Source organism: Stegastes partitus, unplaced genomic scaffold, assembly GCF_000690725.1.
Source record: "Stegastes partitus isolate 25-593 unplaced genomic scaffold, Stegastes_partitus-1.0.2 Scaffold2, whole genome shotgun sequence".
Taxonomy (NCBI): domain Eukaryota; kingdom Metazoa; phylum Chordata; class Actinopteri; family Pomacentridae; genus Stegastes; species Stegastes partitus.
Window position 1 is genome coordinate 1,891,596 of NW_007577733.1, and position 22,841 is coordinate 1,914,436.

General features: G+C 39.9%; 1 protein-coding gene across 1 annotated transcript in view; it reads right to left on the reverse strand.

Annotated features, from left to right (window-relative positions):
* Positions 1-22,841, reverse strand: part of diaph2 (diaphanous-related formin 2) — a 382,471-nt gene that overhangs the window by 160,818 nt on the left and 198,812 nt on the right. Inside the window, exons 19-20 of the mRNA XM_008276280.1 lie at positions 15,183-15,284; positions 9,952-10,046 (exon numbers count right to left, since the gene is read on the reverse strand). Coding sequence (XP_008274502.1) covers positions 9,952-10,046; positions 15,183-15,284 — 197 coding nt within the window. The remainder of the gene's footprint in view (positions 1-9,951; positions 10,047-15,182; positions 15,285-22,841) is intronic.

Here is a 22,841-nt window from a genome sequence, read left to right on the forward strand (position 1 = left end):
TTTTTTTTTTGTTTTTTTTTTAAATAATCCGAGACAAACTATATGCAGAACATTTCCCAAGAAACACATGAAAACAAAAAAAAAAAAACCTCAAGGTGGAGAAAAGTGGATGAACTCTACTGCGCTGCTCTGAAACTGTCTCTCATTTGTGAACATTCTTCTTTTGCAAAGTGTCTCATATAGTCGTCCTAATACAGAGCTGGTATATGATGAGACTGTCAATCAAATAAGAAGAGAGCCAGCATGCAAAACAGTAATAGAAATTAATTTGTTTGTGGACTCTGCTGTCTGAGAGTGTCTCTTTGAGTGATGTGCCATCTGTCACAGAAACAAAGAGACAGAATTGGAAAGTGAAAACAGAAAACTAATTTTTACTCGGTTAAGAAAATACAGCACCCGGTATGCCAGAGGAGGAGCTGAACGAACTGCACATAATCAAAATTTTAGCTGCTGTGCTATATGGTGCATTAATTTCCAATGCATCATATGCATTTGTGTGTGTGTGTGTGTGTGTGTGTATGTGTGTGTATGTGTGAATGTGTGTGCTTTTAATCAATATTCAACCTAAGGACAGAGTACCTGGCCAGGACCCCGTAGCTAGAGATCAGCAGCTTGGTGATGATCAGTGAAAAGTACATGGAGTACCTTGGGTCCTGGCCATCAATTTCTGAAGCATATTTGATATTGCACCAAACCAAGCCTCGTCTCTCTCTTTCCCCTGCCTTTACTTTGTTTATTCAATACCTTCCCTCCTCTCCTGTCGTATTTTTCCAGCCCTACCAAATCCGCATAATGTATTTCACGTTTCATTGTTAAATTAGCATTTGATGCAGAAGAGAGTTATGTGCTGTGTGCCAAAATAAACCACAATTAAGCCCATGGGGGACTCGTTTCTCCTGCTTAAACTCTAATCCAACAGGCCCATACTTATCGCCTTGCCCCACATGTGCACTTATACACCATGAAAATGATGCCCAACAATGTGCCAGTCTGCTAAAATCACCTGTTACAGCAGTGAACAAAGGCTGGCATGGGCACTGCCAGACCCTGCAGCCAATGAGCAACAACATGTAATGATGGGCCCATGCATATGGATGAGCATGGCGGTGATCTGGGTGATTGACAAGAGAGATAAACAATAATAACAAGCAAGGCTAGTTCGGAAGACTCCTGTGAGACCTGGCAGAAAGGTTGTTGCCATGGTGAGGTGAAGGGAAGTAGCGCAAAGCCAGAAGCTGACGACACTGGTGTTTACTGTGAGACGACCTAGTCAGTGTGTATAAGAATTTAATGTGACACATGATTTCATTTGCAACAATTTAAAATGATTGTTCTAATATATAAAAACAGCTCAAATATAACCGCACATTTATGTGAACAGCATGATCTGTTAAAGCTTCGTCCATGTAGCGAAATTACAAAGAAGAAAAGTAGTCATTGCAGACTTTCATTTTTTTTGTGGCATTTCGCACGTCTCAGCTGCCTAATCCAGCCATCAGATACACACGCCTTAACGCGTAGAGGGTTGTGGGGAGCTGGTGTCTATCCCAGCTGACACTGGGCGAGAGGCGGAGTGCAGACTGGACAGGCCTCAGCTGCCTAATGTTAAATCAAATCGATGACAATCACTTTATTAGGTTTGGATTCACACTATGAACAGAAATTGAACAAAACACAGCTTTATGACCATCTGGGGATCATTGGCAAATCTAAATGACATGAAATCCATACAAATGTACACAGTACACAGCAGCACATTTCTTGACCGAGGGAGGGAAAACATTAAAAACATAAAGTTAGGCATAATAGTTGCATTTTGAAGGAGGGGAATGCAAATGTCAATCCATAATAGACTGTGATCAAAGGAAATGTGCATTCAGGATTCCTGCTGCCAATAAAAGTGGCATAATACAGTTGGGTAGAAATTGTATCTTTTTCATTCTATTGGAAATGAAACTATGTATTAAATTACATTAATGCGCAAGGAGCAAAAAATAGACTTCAGATGTGCTGCAAAATAACACAGAGATAGAAAGGTGAGGTTTATTTTTGTTTCTATGAATATCACTGCTGCAAGAAACCCAAGGGTTAGGATGATGACATATATGTTAAAATGAATGTCTTTTCTGCTTTTCTTTGATATTCTTACAAGTGCATTTGCACACAACATAGGGCAATACTAATTACAAATGAATAGCAGCAGTGCAGTGTTAGTCATTAGCCTTTCCTTTTGAAAAGAAGATGGGGTAATATAAAATACATTGGCAGACATTAAACATTAAGAAGCCACTCTGATATTCTGCAAAACAAGCACCCAGGGCCATATCATCCGCTGACGAGACTTAGCTTACCACACACACCAAAAAACTGGGCGTGCTAAAACATTTAGTGATGACTCCCTCATTTCAAGCAGCCTGATCATATGGCATGTTCTGAGTAAGGGTGGGGAAAAGAACTGCTCTGCAGCAGTCTAAAAACTGTTCTTACAGTTTGTTTGAAACAAATTCTCAATGCACTATGTTGTGCAAAAAATTTGAGGTGATTTAGATGTGGAGACTCGCATTTGTACCAGATTCGTTCTTTAGCATGACCTCGAATGACAACCATAAAACAAGAGTCAGAACGAACTATCTTCAGAAACAAGAAGAAGTTCTGCAGCAGATGGTGAGGCCCTCATAGAGCCCTGATCTTAAGATTGTCTAGTCAGTGTGGGATTACATGAAGAGACAGAATCAACTGAGACAGCCTAAGCCCACAGAACTGTGGCAAAGATGGTTGGAACAATCTTCCTGCCAAGTACGTTGAAAAAGTGTCCACGAGTGCATCTACCACTCAACCACCTACCCTCCTATTATAGAGGCAAAAGGAAGTCACACCAGATATTGACTTGAGTTTTGTTTTCTGTCTACTGCATTTGGTATTAAGTTAACTGGACAAAAAAGTAGTAATGGCTTAGTTTGTTCAGCCTGTTCTGGCTACCTTTGGCTTTTGGCCTTGACCTCGTTTATAATCTTAATTCCAGTCTTCCACTGTGTAGCATTCCATGATTGCTGGTTAACAAATAAACAAACAAATAGCACTTGAGGCTACTACTTTAATGTGTGAATCCAAAACACACAGATTTTAACTAGATATAGTGGGTTCAGTACACTGGGTAACCCAAAAAAGCTCAACACATGTTAATGACCAACATCCAGCCTGAATGGACTAAATGTGAGTCACATACCTCAAAAAAAAAATCACATACCTGTTCAAGTATAAATGTGTAATTTACTATGTGTATTTAAATATAACTTTTGAACCTCAATGGGCGATTAAAGTTGCCAAAACTAAATACAAGCCTTTGTGGTGGTGCATTAGCTCTGATCCACTGAGGTCAATGTAGTGATGAGCTTTGATGTGACATGGTTAAATTAGAAATGGGCCATAATTGGACATCACAGGGACTCAGCAGCTGCTAAACTATATATAGTGCATGAGCAACCACAGGCTTGCTTGATGGAAGTAGAAAAGCTGATTAGACCTGGAAAAGCTTATATTTGCCCTGGGGGAGCATTAAAAGAGGAAATGCATGTATTGTAGACAACTTAAGAATTTATAACTGTGATCACAAAGAACAATTTTCCAAGATGTGCCAATTAAGCAACAAGGGAATGAAAGGTAGTCCAGCAGAGATATTGTGTAAGAAAAATAAGTAGAAAAGTGGCAAGACAAAAGCAGAAGCTCTTAAAGCTTGGAGAGTGTACTTGCTAAGCATTAATCTAAATTCCTAAAAACCAATACCACTTAATCCCCCCTACTGTAAGTAAGAAGTCTTCCTAACAACGCCTTTGGACACAGTTCCTCTCAGAGATTGAAAACCATGTGTAATGCAATAATAACAACATTTGTCAGCCACTTGAACTTATTTTCCATTTTCCGAGCGACCATTGGCACAACAGAGGAAGGTTTATCGTCGAGCTGGGCGAGCTTACTATGAATTTTCAGCTACCTTGAAAGGGAAGTCACCACAAAATATGTATTCACTGGAGTGATTGAATTAATTTGACTAAACTGTCACCACTATATTGGATCTGAATACAGAAATTTCAATAAATCTCCTGATCAAATAGCAAAAACGAGTCAGTAAAAGAAAAATTACAGAAATGTCACATTCTGACAGGACTTTACCTAAGTAAGCAGCAATTTTCTTTTGCTTGCTAAAATACAACTAGCTCAGAATAAGGGACAAATGTCAATATGGGATAATTATAATACATTTTTATTGTATTTGCATTTCTTTCTACTTCAACTGCTGGGGATAATTTCTCCATCATGTGGTGAAATGGGCTTTTACAGTCACGTGCAACTGCCCTTACACTGCTGATGGAATGATGACTGAATGTAAAGCATTTAAAACATATAAAACACGAGTGCTTCTCTGCATTACAACAAAATTCTGTAAATTCAGTAAATAATACGTGAATGTAATAAGACACTACAATTATGCTCTTAGCCCGTTACAGCACAGTAACCCTGACAGTGAACTATTATGAGTAACTCCCTGCATGTGTAGCAGTTCATTACACTATAAACTATTCTAGTTTAAAAGTGCTTATTAATAATCGGGGCATTGTTTGGCCTCCTTGTGTTTCACTGGCAAGAACTATAAGGGCATGGGACCAAATACCATCATTATGCCAGTTAAGCCTTGTCTCTGGGGGGCAAAGGGTCTGTGAGGGACTTTTTGGAGAAATTAAAACACCAAAGGAGAGCCAGCTTAAGTCAATAACAGCAAGGTCACGGGCATAGTCACATCATGATTTAAACAATACAAATGAGGAAGAATATGCACTTAGCCAGATGCAACCGAACAGAACTAGGGGCTAGTAGTTCTGCACTGCCAAACTAAGGACAAACACAATGCAACCAGGCCCCTGAAGCCCAGAGCACATGTGCCAGACTCCTTTCCCACACAAACAAGTTCTACAGGAGCCTTCCTTTTGCTGCTTCTGTTGCCCGCCAACAATAGCAATGAATAGCTTTGTGAGCCTGTCGGCCCTTTAAAAGCAGACCTTTGCCAGGCTTTCTGAGACTCAACCTGTTATCAGCGAGCCAACGCGTATTGTTGTCTTCATTGTCCTCCTCATCTCATTGTTATACAGGGTATGGTAGTGGGGTGACTGAATTCGATGAGGCTGACCTGATATATAAAAGTGACCTCTGTCCACCAGCACTATGAATATTGTATGCAAATGAGAATCAAAGAGTGAGCAAGAGGGGGATAGATTACTTGCAAGCATGTGTGTGTGTGTGTGTGTGTGTGTGTGTGTGTGTTTGTACATGTGAGAGGAGCGGACACACATTTATTGCCTGCATGATAAATGACACGGTTGCGCAGGGATGTAAAGACAGAGGAGATAACTGACACTGTCTATCCATTTGCATGTTATGTACGTATGTTTGTATGCCGGCTGCATGGGGATGAAAATAAGTGTGGAATTGCAAGGATTCATATGGAGCATGGATGAATGGTGAGAGCCAGGACTGTCTGCCAGCATTCAGGGATGTGTACATCATCTCTGAGGCGTTGATGGGCCCTAATGCAGAATAAGGAGAGCCAATCAACTCCTATCTATCCACTCTGCCAGGGTGACACATTGTAGGGGTACTTCAAGGCCAGCGCACTGCCACATTCTGCTGACAAATCATTACATTAGACATGTCGACGGAGAAGGAAGATAATAAGATTGAGTTACAGAGTTTTAGATGCATTACGAACACCTCTTGCTTCCTTGATTCCTTCCTTTTTCACAATATCTTTCATTTATCAGTTTGTGCTTGAGTGTCACATCCTGGATTTTGGACACAGTTTTGTACTGGTTTGTTTGTTTGGTTTTTCCTCCTTCAACAAGTGCACAAAAAACAGTTGAAACGGAGCCATTGTTAATGAGAGGTCTCCAACACCGCAGTACATTGTAAAGCTGTATGGTAAAGTTTTCAGTTTTTAAAGATTACTGCTAATGATTCACAAAACATTATATTAAACAAACATCACTCAGTAAGAGAATGTCTTGGACATCAAACTGACAGGATCACCTTTGTAATGAAAACTTGAGAAAAACATACAATTGATGACAATAAGCTACTGAAATATCCGTGTCAACAAAACCTTTTCATCAGAACCTATTGAATGACTAACAGTTACAAATGCACAATCTAACAATAGTGAAATAATGGCTGATCAAATCTAATACCCATTTTGTGTATACTGCACAATCCAAAAGTTGTAGGCACTTCATAGATTTGTGTTCATGATGCAGGACCATCAAGAGGACATCTGGTCAGCCTCAAATTCATTCTGCATTCAGACAATGATCCCAAAATATACATCAGGAATAATATATGAACAAACAATAAAATATCTTCAACAAGAGGAAGAACAAAGAAGAAATTAAAGCGACTGAGGCAGGTTAAATCCACGATATAACTGTGGCAAGTTTTCAAAGATGCATAAAATAACCTGTTCAAATTTACCAAGGGGAGCTGATTTCTCTGATTTCATATACGTTAGTTTCTTTTGCACTTTATATGAAGCAAATCCATAAATAATAATAATCTAAAAAAAACATGAATTTACTTTGAACCTATCTGCACTTTATTTTTATTTCTTAAAACATTATACACAGTGCTGCATGTACAGTAAACCCTTTATTCAAATAGGCATCTTTATTTATTATATTTTTTCCATCAGTTCAACTCCATTATTTACCTTTATTATTGTAAAAGTACAGAATCACCCACTCTATCTAGCATTAGCAAGACGGTAAATGCATTGCCTTTTATTATTGCCACGCTATGCATACACATCTTCCTTCTCGGTACGTGTGTGCATCTGTCCATGTGGATAAATGGTGATTGGCGTGTGGCTGAAAGTGGGTGGTGTGGAGTGATTAATCAGCATAATGAGTGTAGATGAGCACTGTGCAGATGGAGCCCACACTCAGGACTGTGTCACCCAGCAGGAAGTCTCTTTGCTCTCCTTCGGTGCCGCTGTATAGCGTTAAATATAGCTATAAGTGTATTTCTTGGGCTCGCGTCCTTGTTTAATTTGTGAGCTGCGTGATCCTGCTTTATAAGCGTGACATTCCTGTTTCACCAGTTATCAAAGTATACAATTAGCAACATTTCCATGTAAAAAAAATAAAAATAAAAATACCCATGATAGTTATGTGTCCCTCTCATATTAAATGATATTTTAAAACACTGTGTGGAGCAAATTATGCTTTCCATCTAATGCAACTTTCCAAGTCCACCTCCATCAACCTTCAAACGGTGCATATGAATACATTTTAAAACACCACTGGGCATATGACACACTGGTGGGATACAGTGCATATTTATATCTGTGAGTTCACACTGATATTTAATAGAATTCAAGCAACTTTAAATGATCAAATTCACAGTTTTTGTTGAAGATTCATGCATTTTGCTTTTAAATAAAACATGCATGCTTCCATGTCTCCCTCTCAAATTCTACTTAAACATGCTAGTATGTAAATCAAAAATATGAGACAAAATGTACTATGATCAACCTTAAATATGGCATAATCTGTATTTTATAATGGGTCGCCATGCAGCCTTTTTAAAGAAGAAAAAACGCCTCTTACATAACCACTTAAACATTTCTCAGAGGCCTACATTTCTACTGATTTAATTTTATTCTGAAGCTACTTAACACAAATAACTTTGCATTATGAATAATTAGCATAACTTGCAGTTGAATAACTAAACTTATACGCAGAACTACAGATAATTGTGACATTCGAATTTCATTAGGCTACACAAACAAGCACCAATGTAACTGCAAAGAAAAAAGATTAAATCTAAATGAAAAAAGAAACCCTGCAGGTTAATAGGGGAGTAATTCAGGCTGGTGCAAAAAATATACACAGAACAAGACAGACATAGTATGTTGGGAAGTAAATAAGCATTTTGGTTTGAGCGCTGTCCTCATAGTGCAGGACAGGCTTAGTCTGTCTTTAGAAGCATTATCTAACCAGCAACAGCACACTTGCCAAATGTGTGCTCCTTCTGCACCGATAAGTTAACTCAGTCGGTCCTCTCGCCTCCCCCTGGACTTTGTGACATTAGCTTGGCTCCCAGATGCTTATGCTGACTCACACACTTGCTCTCATGAGCCTCGTTGAGCCTGCCTCTTTGTTAGCAGCCTCACTGTCCTGCTTCACATTTATTAAAGAGGGAGATGGAGGACGTAAACGTGACAGTGGAAAGTCTCTCAACGAGGATGGCTAGCTGCTTGCCTGTGGAAACTGAAACGTTTCTTTTTCTCTGTGACTAACCCTGGCCACCTGTCATATCAATAACACCGCTGATTCACATGCATTTGTTAAAAACTGCGAAGAAAAGGAACAAAGGTAACAACAGCTGTCAGCATCTGAATACCTGCATCACTGAGGAAATCTGAGAATAGATGCTGTAGCTTTTTTCTTGTCTGTGTGCTTTTGTAAACATTTGGTCATTATTTCTTAATCACTGTCTTCCTCGGTATCGGTCCAGTGCCATGTCAGTGACTTTGAGAATACCCAACAGCTTTAAAAATTTGGACAAAGAGTTTTAAATATTAAAGCGATCTCTAATGCAGCAGGCTACTGGCCAGCTTCACTTGTGCCGTTACCGGCCAGGGTCACTTTAATGGCAGCTGTTTGATGGACTGCTTCTTCTCTCTGTAACCCAAACTGACTGCTGTGTACCAGTCGAACCATTTGTCCGGTGCTGTGTGCAATGAGGTCCTGGTGGGGATTGGCTGGGGACACAGCTGTCCTGCTGGCAGATATGAACTACTTTGCAACAGAAAGGCTGGAGGTGGGAAAAGGTCAACACCTTAACTTCCTTTCTCCGTCAGAAAGCAGGAGGGGGAGTGTGCCATCTCATAATGTACACTCTGAGCTTTCTTCCAGATTACCAGCCAATTAAAGGTTATCAGAGCTCAAAATATAGCCGTGCAGGACAGCTCCCTGGATAGCCCCCCATCTAAATATATATTGCCTTTCCACCTGATACCAGTGTCTGTGTTTAAAGCAGTGGGGAGGAAGCTGCTGGATTGTTGATAAGCCATGTGGGAAAGGACGTATATATCAGTACATTTTTTTATTTTATTTTTTCTCTCCCAGGACCTCTGGACTTTAAATCAGCACTTGAACAATGCCCACTGCTGGTCTGGAAAAACAAAAAGAGCAAATAACACCGTTGCACACACTCATGCACACAACAGGGTGTATCACTACCAAGATTATATTGAAATCAAATCTTCTATTTGCTACTCACCCCTGAGGTCTATACCTCCTACTGCTGAAATAAAGCAGGAGCAAAAGACAACATGACTGCTGTGGTCACAAGGAGAGCACAAGAAAGATAGAGCCTAATTCCGTCTAGCGATGCATCTTCACCCCACATGCACCCGACCTGTTCCCAATTAATGCTTTCAGACACAAGAGGGGGGGAAAAAAATGAAATAAAATAGGAGCAAAAACAACTAGCATTTAGGAAGCTCATCAATCATGGTTTAAGACAAAGACGAGAGGAAAGGAGGGTGGAGTTGAGGAGACTTTGCCAAGTGTTGTCCTTCATCATCCATTGTAAGAGGATGAATGAGGGTCTCTGTGGTCCACATGAGAATGGGAAGAGTGACTGGTGCCAAAAAACAGACCATACCAGGTTTTAAATGGGGTCGCTGAGCTAGCCACCAGACAGTGGAATTTAAAAATGCTGTTTTCAAGTGAGCACATAGGGAAATTATCTCTTCCAGTTCCCCTCACATACTCTCCACAAAGAGTCAAGTTCACACATTCCTCAATAAGTGTACCTGTGTGTGTGTGTGTGTGTGTGTGTGTATGTGTGTGTGTGTTGTGAGGGTAAAAACTAACACATCAAACTGAAGATCAGTCTTACCTGGATGAGTGATTCGCTCAGTCTTTCCTCGTCTACCTCCAGCACAATGTCCCGGATCTCTTCATAAGGCAGGCGGAACGAGCCCAAGAAAATTGCTGTTGTGATGTAGAGAGAAGAGAGTCATTTCCTCTCCTTTTTTTATTACACTGCAGGGTTCAAAGAGACATTTCAGCACTCATCGCTCCTCAGACAAAATGACCACAGACCTAACTTGCCACTTGGAAAAACTAATACAGTTTCTCCCCCTCTACAGGATAGTTTGTGTCACCCCGGAAAAAAAAAAAGAAAAAAAAGAAAAAAAAATGGAAGGTAAAATATCAAGACTTTACCAGTAACAATGAAAGGTGTCAAGTAATACAATTGTTCATAAAAGGTGAACTGTACAGAATCACAACAACAATACAAAAAAAAATAAAAAAAATAAAAAAAATGAAAACAGTGTTATTATGTTATCAGGTGTAGCAACCAAGGCGTCATCTGGAAAGGGTACATGATTTTGTTTGGGTGGACACAAAGGAATACACTGAATTTGCCTCAAGGGGGAAGCCTAGTGGGTGTTTCTCTCTCCAGGTGGGGTGGCTGCAGTGGAAATTGGAGCTGATGGTGTATCCAGGTGGAAGTCACAGGTGGAGGTTTGATAATGAGTTGGAGGAGAGTCACTCAACAGCTGCTATACTACCGAAGCAGTGGGACCTGATGTCTGTATTTGACATGCAGCAAACAGAGAGGTAGTGTGTCCTCTTTTTTTTTTTTTCTTTCTTTCTTCACAGACTACTTCTACTTATTACACAGAGTAGTTACTGCACTTACTTCTTACATAGCCAGAACATAACATATTATTAGCATTGCTTTGATGTGAGGTATAATATGTAAGGTTTAGCATTAAACACACTTATAGTCTTAGCTTGGATTTCATATTTATGTATTTAAACAAATAGTTACAGTGCACTTTCATGAGCATTTAGGTTTGGTAGCATCCTTATCACATTCTATTAACATGTAGATACATTTGAATGCATGAACAACTAAGCTAAATAGCTTACAATTTGAACTGTTAGCCGTTAACACACCTTGTTGTTTTATCTGAGCTCCTTTGTGACAGACTGATTAGGAGAAACTCAAGTCACATATGTAATAAGTCATCATGTCACAATCATTTCAAAGCGTCCTATAATTACAACTTTGTATTTGATAATTAGGATTTTGCATCCCATAATGATGAGATACTGTCTTTTCAATGTGATTTATGTCATAACAGTGATTTAAAAATTCATACTGATTAAAACAGTTCTCATAATTGTGACTTAAATCCTCAAAATAGCACAATGCTATAGCAATAACTATGAGAACCCTTCTCCTTATATTATTAAAGTATGTCATAATTATAAAACACTATTTCATACAAAGTCATTATTACAAGATATGTTTTCATTATATGACATACAGTGTGACAGGCTTCCACGTTGTATGGCTGACGCTTGTAAATATTTCATTTCTGAGAAATCTTGTTTCTGTTTCTTTGATATGTCTCATGGCACCAAATGCTACAGTAACCACGAGTCTGCTCCACCTGAGGAGGGAGTCATAGCCTGAGGACCACCGTCATAATACCACCCCGCCTCCACAAGCCACCAAGGAACCTTTAAAGCCAGCTCGACGACGGCGCAGGCTTCCCAACACCTCAGGGACTTTGCCATGGACACGTGGGTCACTAGGGAGAGCTAACCACCTAGGAGGGAGATGTGTTGTGTGTTGGGGTGCAGGGGAGCAGAGTTTCCCAGCGTGCTATAAGACAATGTGCATGTGGATATGGGTTTAAGAGAATTGCGCTCTAATTTGCCTGAGATGTTTTTCTATATCTGACTTTAATTCTACAATGGTCTTAATGAAAGTAGTAGTTATTCTGCAGCATAAGTAGGGGTTGGTGCATCTTAATATGATTGTCTAGTTTAACAAGTTAAAAAAATATTGGGATGACATTTTTATCCACTTTGATTTAAGCTAGTAAGTAGAAAAACTAGGCACCTTGACAGACATAAACATTATTTTAGGATAAATCAACTTCAGATTTCGTGCACTGAAATTACAGATAGTAAAAGTTAAATAATTTTACAAAGCAACCGATATTACTAAAGATTTTAAGTTACATAAACTTGCCATCCCATGTATTGAACTTCAAACAACAATTCCATTCCTTCAAGTGTAATACTAAATTATTACATATTACAGACTTTTTTTAAAGGCAATTGTTTTTTTTTTTAAATGTATTAAGTAAATTTAACTTATCTGGCCTTACAGTGTGACATTTCAAAACTTGAGGTGCATTCAAATTAAATGAAACATGCCTTATTTACTGTCTAAATGCTATATATATATATATATTTCTTAGTGTCTCTTTAAAAAGCCATATGCAGGCTTGTCTTAAGGGAGGGCTGTCAAAAGTAATACTGGGGTATAGTGTATATTACAAAATGAAGTAGATGAAGATGAGAATGCAGGTGAAGAGTGACAGGTGGAAAACTCAAACTTTTGGAGCTGCCTAGCAATTTCTACCTCACCGTCTGCTCTGTGTCAGTGCAGAGTGCCATTAGCTTGCACCTGTTTGGTTACCTCACTGTGCCAAAATGGGCAAACGTGTTGTAGGTGGAGATTTGTCCATGCATATTCCGCAGTACAATGCAATGTGGAGGACACGCTCCTAAAAAAAATGCACCTGCATATCCACCCACAAGGATCAGTTCTCAGATGTTGTTCAGGTGCTCTGAGCTTTCTTTGTGGCTTTAGTTTGTGGATAAAAGGACAGTGCACAGTGGAGGTGTTTACCCAAACAAGGTCAAAAATAGACTTCATAACCATCAGCTAACTTCTGACTCCCATGCGTACTTTTGCTACCTGTTAGCCCAACACAAAAACTGTATTGTGTTTCATTTCTTTGGCTGTTCCTTTATTTGGTGACTGCTGTGTGAAAGATACCCCCCCTGTATAAACAGAGACCATTCTGCACACAGCAGAAAGAAACAGCAGTGTCTCCACAACTGCAGCTTATTAATGTTTGTGAAGCTAAGGATGAGTAATATGTCTAATAAATTTATTGGAGAAATCAATAAAATTATACTATAAAATTATGCTACATTTAATTACAGTTTAAATAGGTTGTTGAAGGCGTCCTTGGAAAGTCACTGTTCTAATGATTAGCTAGCTTTTAGCAAAGTGTCTCAGTATCAGATTCAAACGTAACTCCAAAACAGAGCACACATACTATTTGGGCAAGAAAATGTCTGCTTAGTTTATATTGGCTAATACTCTGGAAGATTTAAAATTATCATGGCTTCTGGGAAGTTAGCTTTTGAGGTACGTGCTTCTGGCAAAATCCCTCATGAAGTTAGATTCTGTTAAGAAATCGTAGCCTACGGTGTGTTAAAGTGCTCAAAAAATGAATCCTCATTTACTAAACTATGTGATGTTTGAGACCATGTAAGATTCTAGAAGCATTTTTTCTTGATTATAATTGTTTTAGACTTCAATACAATAGGTATGCCACTTGATTTTATCAGTACAACGTAAAATGAGGTGTAATTAAGTACAAGGCTCTTGTCTCTTCTATAGTGATACATATCTGGTCTTTGGAAGCATCGTTTACTTGGACAGCCAAGTGACAAGGGGTCATGCGGTTGGTTATCCCCAAAGAGGGATCATAGCTACAATTGATTGTCTTTAATCACTAAATATCTTGCTCTCGAGAGTCAGCAGATATAATTTGCTTTATTCTGACCTTAGCCGCAAGTCATCCGCCCACCTGCAGCCGCCTGAAAGTGCTGGTCGAAGGTTTGTACAACCAGGCTGATTAGACACAATCTATCAGACAGTGGTACGCATAATCTTTATACCAGAATACATAATGTGGCACTGACATCACAATCACTCACGTTATCTCACTTTCCATCCCAGTCACTGAACCTTCAATACTACCACACATCAAAACTGAGAACGGAGCTTAGAGGGTTCAGCGACAGGCAGTGAATATGATCTATGACGCCGTGGTATGTGTCAAGGCGACTCAGGAGGGCTGTGTAGCTTTGTACGACCACTTTCCTCCCACCCATTGCTATTCCGGAGGTGATGTTTTCTACGCTTATTTTTTTGCTTCGCGACAAATTCAAAGTCCATCTGCAGATTCTGTAATCAAAGATGCCAGTGACACCTATCAACACTGCCACAACCCATACATGCGTGCGATGACATGTGCAATGGCACATTTGCAAATGCACAGATGCGCACTCACACGCACGCAGACACAGAAACACAAACCCACACGCTTCGATGTGTCATCCTTATGTTCATGCCACATGCCCCTTCCCGGCATCAGACCCCAATATTTCACCCTGCAAACTCATTCATCTGGCCCGTGTTCTGAAATATGCCACCATTTGCTCCCAGTTCTCACCCTGTGTACAGGAATTCATCCACCCATGCTCCCCGCAGTCTACAGTATGCCTCTGCATGCAGAGGAACGTTGAGAAAGACAAGTATAAACAAACAGGTGGAGTAAGAAGGGTGACCTGTAATCTTAGCATCTGACATGTATATTTCATGAGGTGTTATTATCTACACTGTTTCTCTGAGGTAAGAGATATCAAATCCCAAAGAGTTGGGTAAACAACAAGATGTGCTCTACCCATCAATCACCACGAGACATCCAGCAGTCACCGATTTCTTTTTATGATCAATTCACACACACCCACACATACGCACATTTTGAGCAGGAGGATTCTTATGTAACCTGAAATGACAACCAACCAAACTACACCAAAAAAAAAAAAAAAGGAGGCTTGGTGGGGGAGGTAAATACACCAATATTAACTTACCGTTTAGTCCACTTACTGTAGGCTCCAAGAGATTTAAAACACCCACTTGTAGCTTTAGTAGCTGCAGCTCTGATAGGAAGTTTCTTTACATGTAATTACAGGCAAGGCTTGGGCACAAAATGCTTGTGGAGAGCACTATGCTACAGCTAAAAATGATCAAACTCAGTAAAACTGTGTCCACATTGAAGGATTTCTCCCGTTCACAATCAGCTTGACGGCAGTATGAAATTGACTGTGTTGTTGAAAATAGAATCAATATTTCTGACATAAAAAAGTGAAGGTTAGAAATAATATAATACTTCATCAACTAATTGTGATAAACATGTGGTTACTGGCTATGAAATGCCTTTAAATGCATCTACTTACAAAGATTCTGTGCCGTCTTGGCATCCAAGATACGGAGCTCTTTCGCCTTCTTCTTGAATTGTGGCATTCTGTCGTCAGTCTCATCCTTCATGTCTTTTTTCACTGCGGAAAAAAAACAACAACGACGTTTTCAGAATTACTTAAGACATTTTGGAAATTATATGCAACGTAACAACAGTGTAGCGCATACTATTTAATCAAAATGTTGACACTGACTGCTTTCAGGACTGCATAAAAGCGAGAATTAAATGACACTCCAAAATCATTTTTTTTTTTTTTCCCCAACATTTCCCACAACAAAGCACAATAATTAATTTACATACATTAGAATGCAAATCTATTTATGCATATTAAAAAGTAAACTGACAGGCCAAGATGCCAACAGATGGTATAAACCAATTAAAAACCATAGTTTCAATACCAGGAAAGTTTAGCATTTGATTCTTTATCAGTTTTCTCTTAATAAAAGACACAAACAAGCCAGCTACTACTGCTGAAGTATTTGGTAGTCAATGTAAACGTTGTGATGTACCCTACATTAAGTATAATATGTGGGCATAAAATAATGCATCACTACAAAAAGAGACAGCCATCCGATGTTGTAAACAATGTGTAATATCAAATAGATAAACCTTCAATAGGTAAAAATGTGATATGATTAGATATAACACCACAGTTGTGATACAACATGAAGCTGTTGATAGGTGCTTGTGACTGATGCGAGTCGCATAAAAGTGGAACAACATAATGTGCAATATCATCATCTATAATATCAGAGGAAAGGCTTAGGAACAACTTCACTATCTTCATTCGTTTGTGTGTGCCAACACTTCTGTCACTGTGACAACGGGTAGATGGTTGATAAGCACAGCTCCTTCCCTTAGGCCCTGCCTGTCAACTTCCTAGAGCCAAGGAGATAATTGCATTAACCCCCACAAATCCCACAAAATGACATTAAGTCTGGGACTGAACACAATAGACAAATTGGTCCAACAATGAAGAGATCCTATGTTTCCATAATTGAGACATTATTGAGTCTGCACACTAAGGAAAGAGTGCATGTCAGCATGTATTTCTCTTTATTTATACTGTAATAACGTCAAGTTAAAAACACACATATCCATGTAAAGACCGAAGGGTCAACATTTTCAACATGGAATTGCAGCACTGAAGAGTGAGCTGAGTTTTTCACAATAAAGACGCAGTAATGTGAGAAACAAGATTCCTCAGACCCTTCCCTCTCCCTCTGATGGTTTATGAGAGGCAGCACACTTTGTTGCTAATCATCACAACTGCTCTGTTTAAGCCCAAGGTGGGAGTCTCCCAGGAAATCTAGAACAAACAATCTGCTCCCTTAGTGCTGGCTTGCATATTTGAAGAAAGAATCAAAGAGGCAACATCTCTTGGGCAGCCAGAAGAAGCAATGCTGAAGGCAACTCTTGTGCTTGCTGTCAACACATGACATCAGGGATGCAGTTGTTTATTATATTAAATACTGGTGAAATGGTGTAAGTATCTACTAATGCTACACGAGTATTATGGTTTGATTTTCTTTCAAAATATTAGGACGTTCCTTCAGGAGCTTACAGAACTCAGCAGACTAACTTTAAGCCCACTTGGAATGTAATACGCGTCAGGCTGTATCAACTTTGTTCTGATACCAGAGGTCCTACATGCAAAACAGCTTTTGGCCTGAACATTTTTCTACTAACAGAAACAATGTGGTGAGACGCAGGACTTGAGAACTCGTAAATGTTTGGAGGCAGGAGTTGCTTGCCAATTCATTATTAAGTGAAGGTGTTTTAAAAAAGCAAAACACCTGAACTAGTAGATGTGACCATGGTTGAATCACAACGGACACATCCCACATTCTTTGGTTGTGTCACCATTGGTTTGCTTCATTCTTGTCGGGAAAAGCACCTCATGAACACTATCAAGCATTGTGACTCAGTATGGACTCACTACAGGAAACTGAATGTTGAGACGACTGATCTATTGAAGGTAGAGATGTGTAATACACATGTTATAGCTTTAAAAAGATCAAATAAAGTAAATTTCCATGTACAGTCAAAGCTCGTTGAATAAAACAAATAGCACAGGTTTACTTGGTCAATGTGAGTGAAGAGGAGTGAAACTAGTGAAAGACTGGCTGCAAACAGGTCTTTATTCGCTGACTGTTGGAATGTCAATGTGTTTATCTGCTGTCAAATGAAAAAGAAAAAAAAAAGGAAACCTGATTTCCGGGGTTAGGCTTTGTGATGCCTTTGATTTTACAAGACAGGCAAATACATTATTCTTTTATGGGCTGTCAGCGATTTTCTATCAGAATTCTTCCAAACCCACCAAATAAGACAGACAGACAAAATAAATGTTAATCACCTCATAAATAAATCCAATGACAACAATATTACATACACAATATCCTGACTCACACACTCGGAGTCATTAAACAGTGAGGCCCAAGCAGTCCTGCTGAATTTCTTATGTGGCGAGAGCCTGGCACAAAGAAACTAAGAGAGCCAGCAAAAATAAAAAAACATGAGGAAGAAATGATCTCCCTCCGAGAATAGCCCAGAGACAGAGAGCAAATTAAACTGAGAGGGGGGAATTTGGCTGCTTTTGGTACCAAATTGTTCTCTTACACCCCCATTATCTATTTTCTCTCACCTAGGTACCTTACACTCTCAGCAGGGTGCTCTCAGCCTTTTGGTCAATGCCTTAGCTGTCTTCGCCCTTGCCCCCAGGGCCCCATGCTATATCAAATTAAACAGAAAAGCACTGTTGCTAATAACTAGAAACAGGCCCGATTCCTTCTGATACCATCCTATACAGCTCCAAGCTCCCCCGCTGGGCATTGAGTAGTGGCATCAGTAGGCTGATTTCTGCAAAAGTACTTGCTGGCTGACTCAATTATGCCACATGTCACATGTTTCCTCTGAGCACTGCATGTGGACTGATGGGCCCTGGAGGGCTTGCACACATTCAAGCTGCCACACTTGTCGGAGTCCCAAGTGTGTGGAGAGGATGACTATAGGTGGCATACAACCAGATGGCTGGCCACAACAATAAAGCTAGTTTTATAAATGAATCCAAAACACAGGAAGTTTTCTGGTAGTTACTAAAACTCCCACCCTCCACCCAACTTGAAACTTAGGTCGAGTTACATTGTTTTTTTTACAAAAGTTTTTTGTTTGTCTTTTGACCACAATGCAACTTTGGGTATGTATGTTCATCTAATTGTTTTTCTGCCAAGAAAGCTTAACCTGTCCAACAGCCTAGGTCCATAACAGCTGATCAAAGTCCTTGCCAATATTTAAACGTGTTTTACTAGTTGCCCAGTGGCTAAAATGTAATACTCTGACAACAATACCATCCCTCATGCACAGAGTTATATTTGTTAATGGAATCTCTCAAGAAATCATGTGGTAAATAGCCATTTGTGATGGGAACAATGTGGGAGGGTTTTTTGGCAGCTCACTGGTTTCTTTGAAGCTATTCTGTACAATGGAGTACTATCACATACATACATTCTGTCTGTATCAAGCTGTCAGATGAAAACACAGTGATCAAGATCTTAATTACAAGGTAATGCATGCAACACAGTCATTTATTAATTGTTGTTGGTTGGAATTAGGGGAGAGGCTGGGGAAAAAATGTGTTTTTAATCCAGATCAACTCAGTCCATGAAAGGCTGGAGAGAAAAAAATAAATAAAAATCTGCTGAAATATGAACAATCCCCACTGTATTATGTAGAGCTCAACTTTCACAGCTGATGCTTGGGCCAGATGGCCCTCAAAGGGAAATAATAGGGTCAGACGATTTTGACATGATATGCGCTATGCAAGTTTGAGAAGAGAACTGTACCAACGAATTAAAAATAGTTAGTATCTCACATTGATTTGTTGTAACATATTAACTTACACTGGTGGAGAACTTTGAGAAGCATGTCAAAGGAGGAGGCGTTTCAAAACCATGTTTAAACAAAACACATGAAACGTTTACTGAAGCCAACATAACCACATGAAGAGAGGCCTCTGGTGGCTGTAATTGTTACACATTACATTAACTGAGGGGGAGTTAAAGCTCGCTCCATGCCAAAAGGAGTCACCAAACTGATAGAGGTTTCAATGGAAAAATACATGAATGTTTGAGCGAAAAAGCAGATTTGGCTTATTAAGGATGACTTGGCATTCGTGTTAAGCCTTCTCTGTGGGCCTTGGACTGAGGTATACCCATGGGAAGCTCTGTGATAACAAGAGTTCTCCAACACTTGGACATGCAGTCTGTTTGCTGGCCCACATTCACTATCCTGGTTGCCTTCCATGCGATATCTCCCTCAAGACGTCCGTAAAACCCAGGGCATTACAAAGCTAAACACTACCACATGTTCACTTCCGGACACAGACCATCCGGCTGAGCTTCGCCACCAGACACCAGAAAATGAGCGGGCCTTGAAAGGAAATAACAGAAAACTGCAGATGACAGGTCTTCAACAAACATATTTAAAGGCAAAGGAACACAGAGTGGAACAGACAATGTGGAGTCTGGTCCTCTACGAGGCAATTTATTCCTTCAAATGTGCAATCTGCCTGCAAACATGTGCCCCGTCCTCCATCTCAGGGACTCACACTGAGGATTGAGCTACTGGAGAGCTGCCAGCCTGTCTCAAGGAGATGGATTCTGAGGAAGAGTCACTGGCCTCAGCCATAGAAATACAATTCTGCAGGACCGCTTTGCTTGTATGTGCGTGTATGAGTGTGTGTGTGTATACATACAGATACATATATTTATATATACACATGCATGTGTATTAAGGAGGGAAAAAAAACACAGTGAACAAGGGCTGCTGTATTGGAAAGAAAAAAAACTTTAAAGGTAAAATAGAAGGAAAAATATGTAGAGAGATAACTGTGAACACAGTCAAGATTCCAATGTACCAATTGACCTGTGAAATCCAGCAGTGACTTATTTCTCCCATCTACTAAGGCTAAACATAGGTCTCGGTCTCAACCCCAAAGTCAATCCGCTGTGTGGATACATACCTTCCTCCACTCCTCCCACTGTCTTCGATCTTAAAAGCATTCTCCCACTGAGAAAAAAGCAACCCCTCCCCTTTTGACTCAGAGACTTGAAATAATTTATTTTACCTTCAGCTTGGGAAACCAGCATTGCTACAACACAATAGCAAAAATCTATAAATCTACAACTTCAGCCTGCGATTAATACTTGGTATGTGAGTGGATGTACATTATTATATTTTGTCAGAATAAATAAAGTATCTATCTTAGAAACAACAGTTTCAAGCTCTTTTTTTTTTTTTTTAAATCTTTGCCAGGTTCTAACCTTGACATAGAAAAAATGTTGGAGAGGATTTTTTAGAAATACTCCTCAGCTCAAGGTGAACCATAAGAATGGAGCTGCAGTTGGGGTGTGGTGGAGGGGAGAGAGATGGAGCTCTCAACCATGCAATCATCATCATGCCTAATGATAACAGGGAGTGGGGGAAGTGGCTGATAATGATAATGATGATGGAAACCGTGGATAGTGTGTTAAGTGTGAGCACACTTGTGTGTCAAAACACACTTCAAGGAAAATACATATGCACCAGTTCAACCAGGTATGACCATATGTCTTTTGAAGCCAGAACTAGTTTCCTGGAGTCATCCCGTCTGAAAGCATCTGGTTCTGGTTACCCAGGCTCTCTAAATAAAAGGTGTGTGTGGAAGAAGGAGGAAAAGTCCCGCAGAGTAACACTCTGACCTGTGGCCAGTAATGTTTTCAGTATGCAGGGAGAGGCTCAGCCCACGGTGGAAGGTACACAGCTGGGCCTGGAGCAGAGCCCAGTGAGAAAAACGCCTCCTCTTCTAATTGAGACAACACAGATCTCCCTTAGTGACCCCACGATTCTATTCCAAGAGGAAAGGGGGAGGATTCCTGCAAATGCTTAATGTTCTCTACGGAAATGTTAGCTTTCTGTCAAAAGTGCAGCATGAGAGCAGCAGTGTCAGGATCATCGTGATCATACATGACGTGCTTAAATTGTAGTTTATGATTCTGATCAAGAATTATTTCTTGGGTCAATTTAAGATAAAAAATGTATGTAAATCCAAAGAAATTTACTTAATGTCTGATCCAGACTGGAAGCATTCATAGACTTCAGTACAGTCAATAGTTCAGCTAATACAGTACAGATTGTATCTGAGAGGGGAGAAGCAATGATGGTGCAGCATCTCTAAGATCACAAATGTTCTTTAGCACCAACACAGAACAAATTTGTTCTCAACAAACAGTAAAAAAAAAAAAAAGAACTTGAAAGTAAAAACCACAATAATGCTGAGAAAATAAACAAATCCCTCAAATCAATAACTCTGAGCACTGTCAATGACCTGGGGCTTCATACAGCCTTTTAACAAGTATATTTAATCTGCCCACATCTACACATGACTGTTGTTCTCTCTCCCAGAGGCAGGGAGTGTGGGAAGGCTCCGACTCTGCCTCTTAAATTGGTCATGGAGACATGCTCCTGGGGGCAACGAATGGATTGAGCCTGACAGCCAATCAGTTCTCGGAAACCATTCTCCTGGTTGTGCCAAAGCAGCTCATTGTGACCCAATGCGCTTGAGCGCTGGTGGGAAGGCACTAGCTGATGGTCCAATCGGCTGCACCTTGCGTCCATTAAGACCCTGCCACACAGTCCAACTTTAAGCATTCAGGAGACAACGCAGAAGCTGGACTTGTGTTGCTATGAGGGGATGAAGAATAGAGATTTGAGGCTAAGGCTGTTCCTTGGACAACTGGCAGGATTACCGATGTCCCTGTGGTCTCTATTACCTCTCCCTGTACCGTGGAACACAGGACCAAGCCCTGACAGACACTCCAAAGTATACTCAAAGAGCCTGACACAGTTGGAGACTTTAAGATGTTCACCTGTGCCGCTGGTCACCTTTATAGGAGATACCGGGAAGCATGTTTGGAGTCTGTCTCACAAGGAGACTATTTATATCAGTGTTTGTCTTTGTAGAGATCTGTCCAGGCTAATTTAGTGCCTGGAGGGTCGAAGCAGCAGGGGGAAAAAAAAGGGGCCAAGCCTTGAACAAGATATCCACATCACATGTTGCACTGCATGTATTTTATATGTATAGATCACTTCAGCCCCAAAAATCTTGAACAATGAAACAAAACAAAACAAAACAATCCCTCTAATGAAGAGACAAAATTGATATTGGTCTACTCATCCAATTTATGAAAACAGACAGGCCTATATCTCAAAATGTTGAAATTCTTGAAATTCTCCTTTAAATCTTATGACAATGACTAATTGTGCTTTTAGCTGTTTTTTTTTTTTTCCTCGCTTCAACACGCAGTTAAAATAGGACAAAACATGTTCTGGATGTCATTTATACTGTCTGCTACAGAAAAATTGCTGGGGTTTGTGTGTGCACTGACTGTCCTACTTTTGAGTGTATTCGACAGGGTTGCATTTTGTACATTTGTCAGCTGACAGAACATAATCTGCCCTCTCTTTCTTTTATAGAGCATTGTTGTTCTTTACCCTTTCTCTCTCTTTCCAGAGTACCCCAGTTACTCTTCCTTTTTTGATTGTTTGTTCATTATTTCACGATGGAAATAAGATGCTCAACAAGCAAGAGAAAATGTTT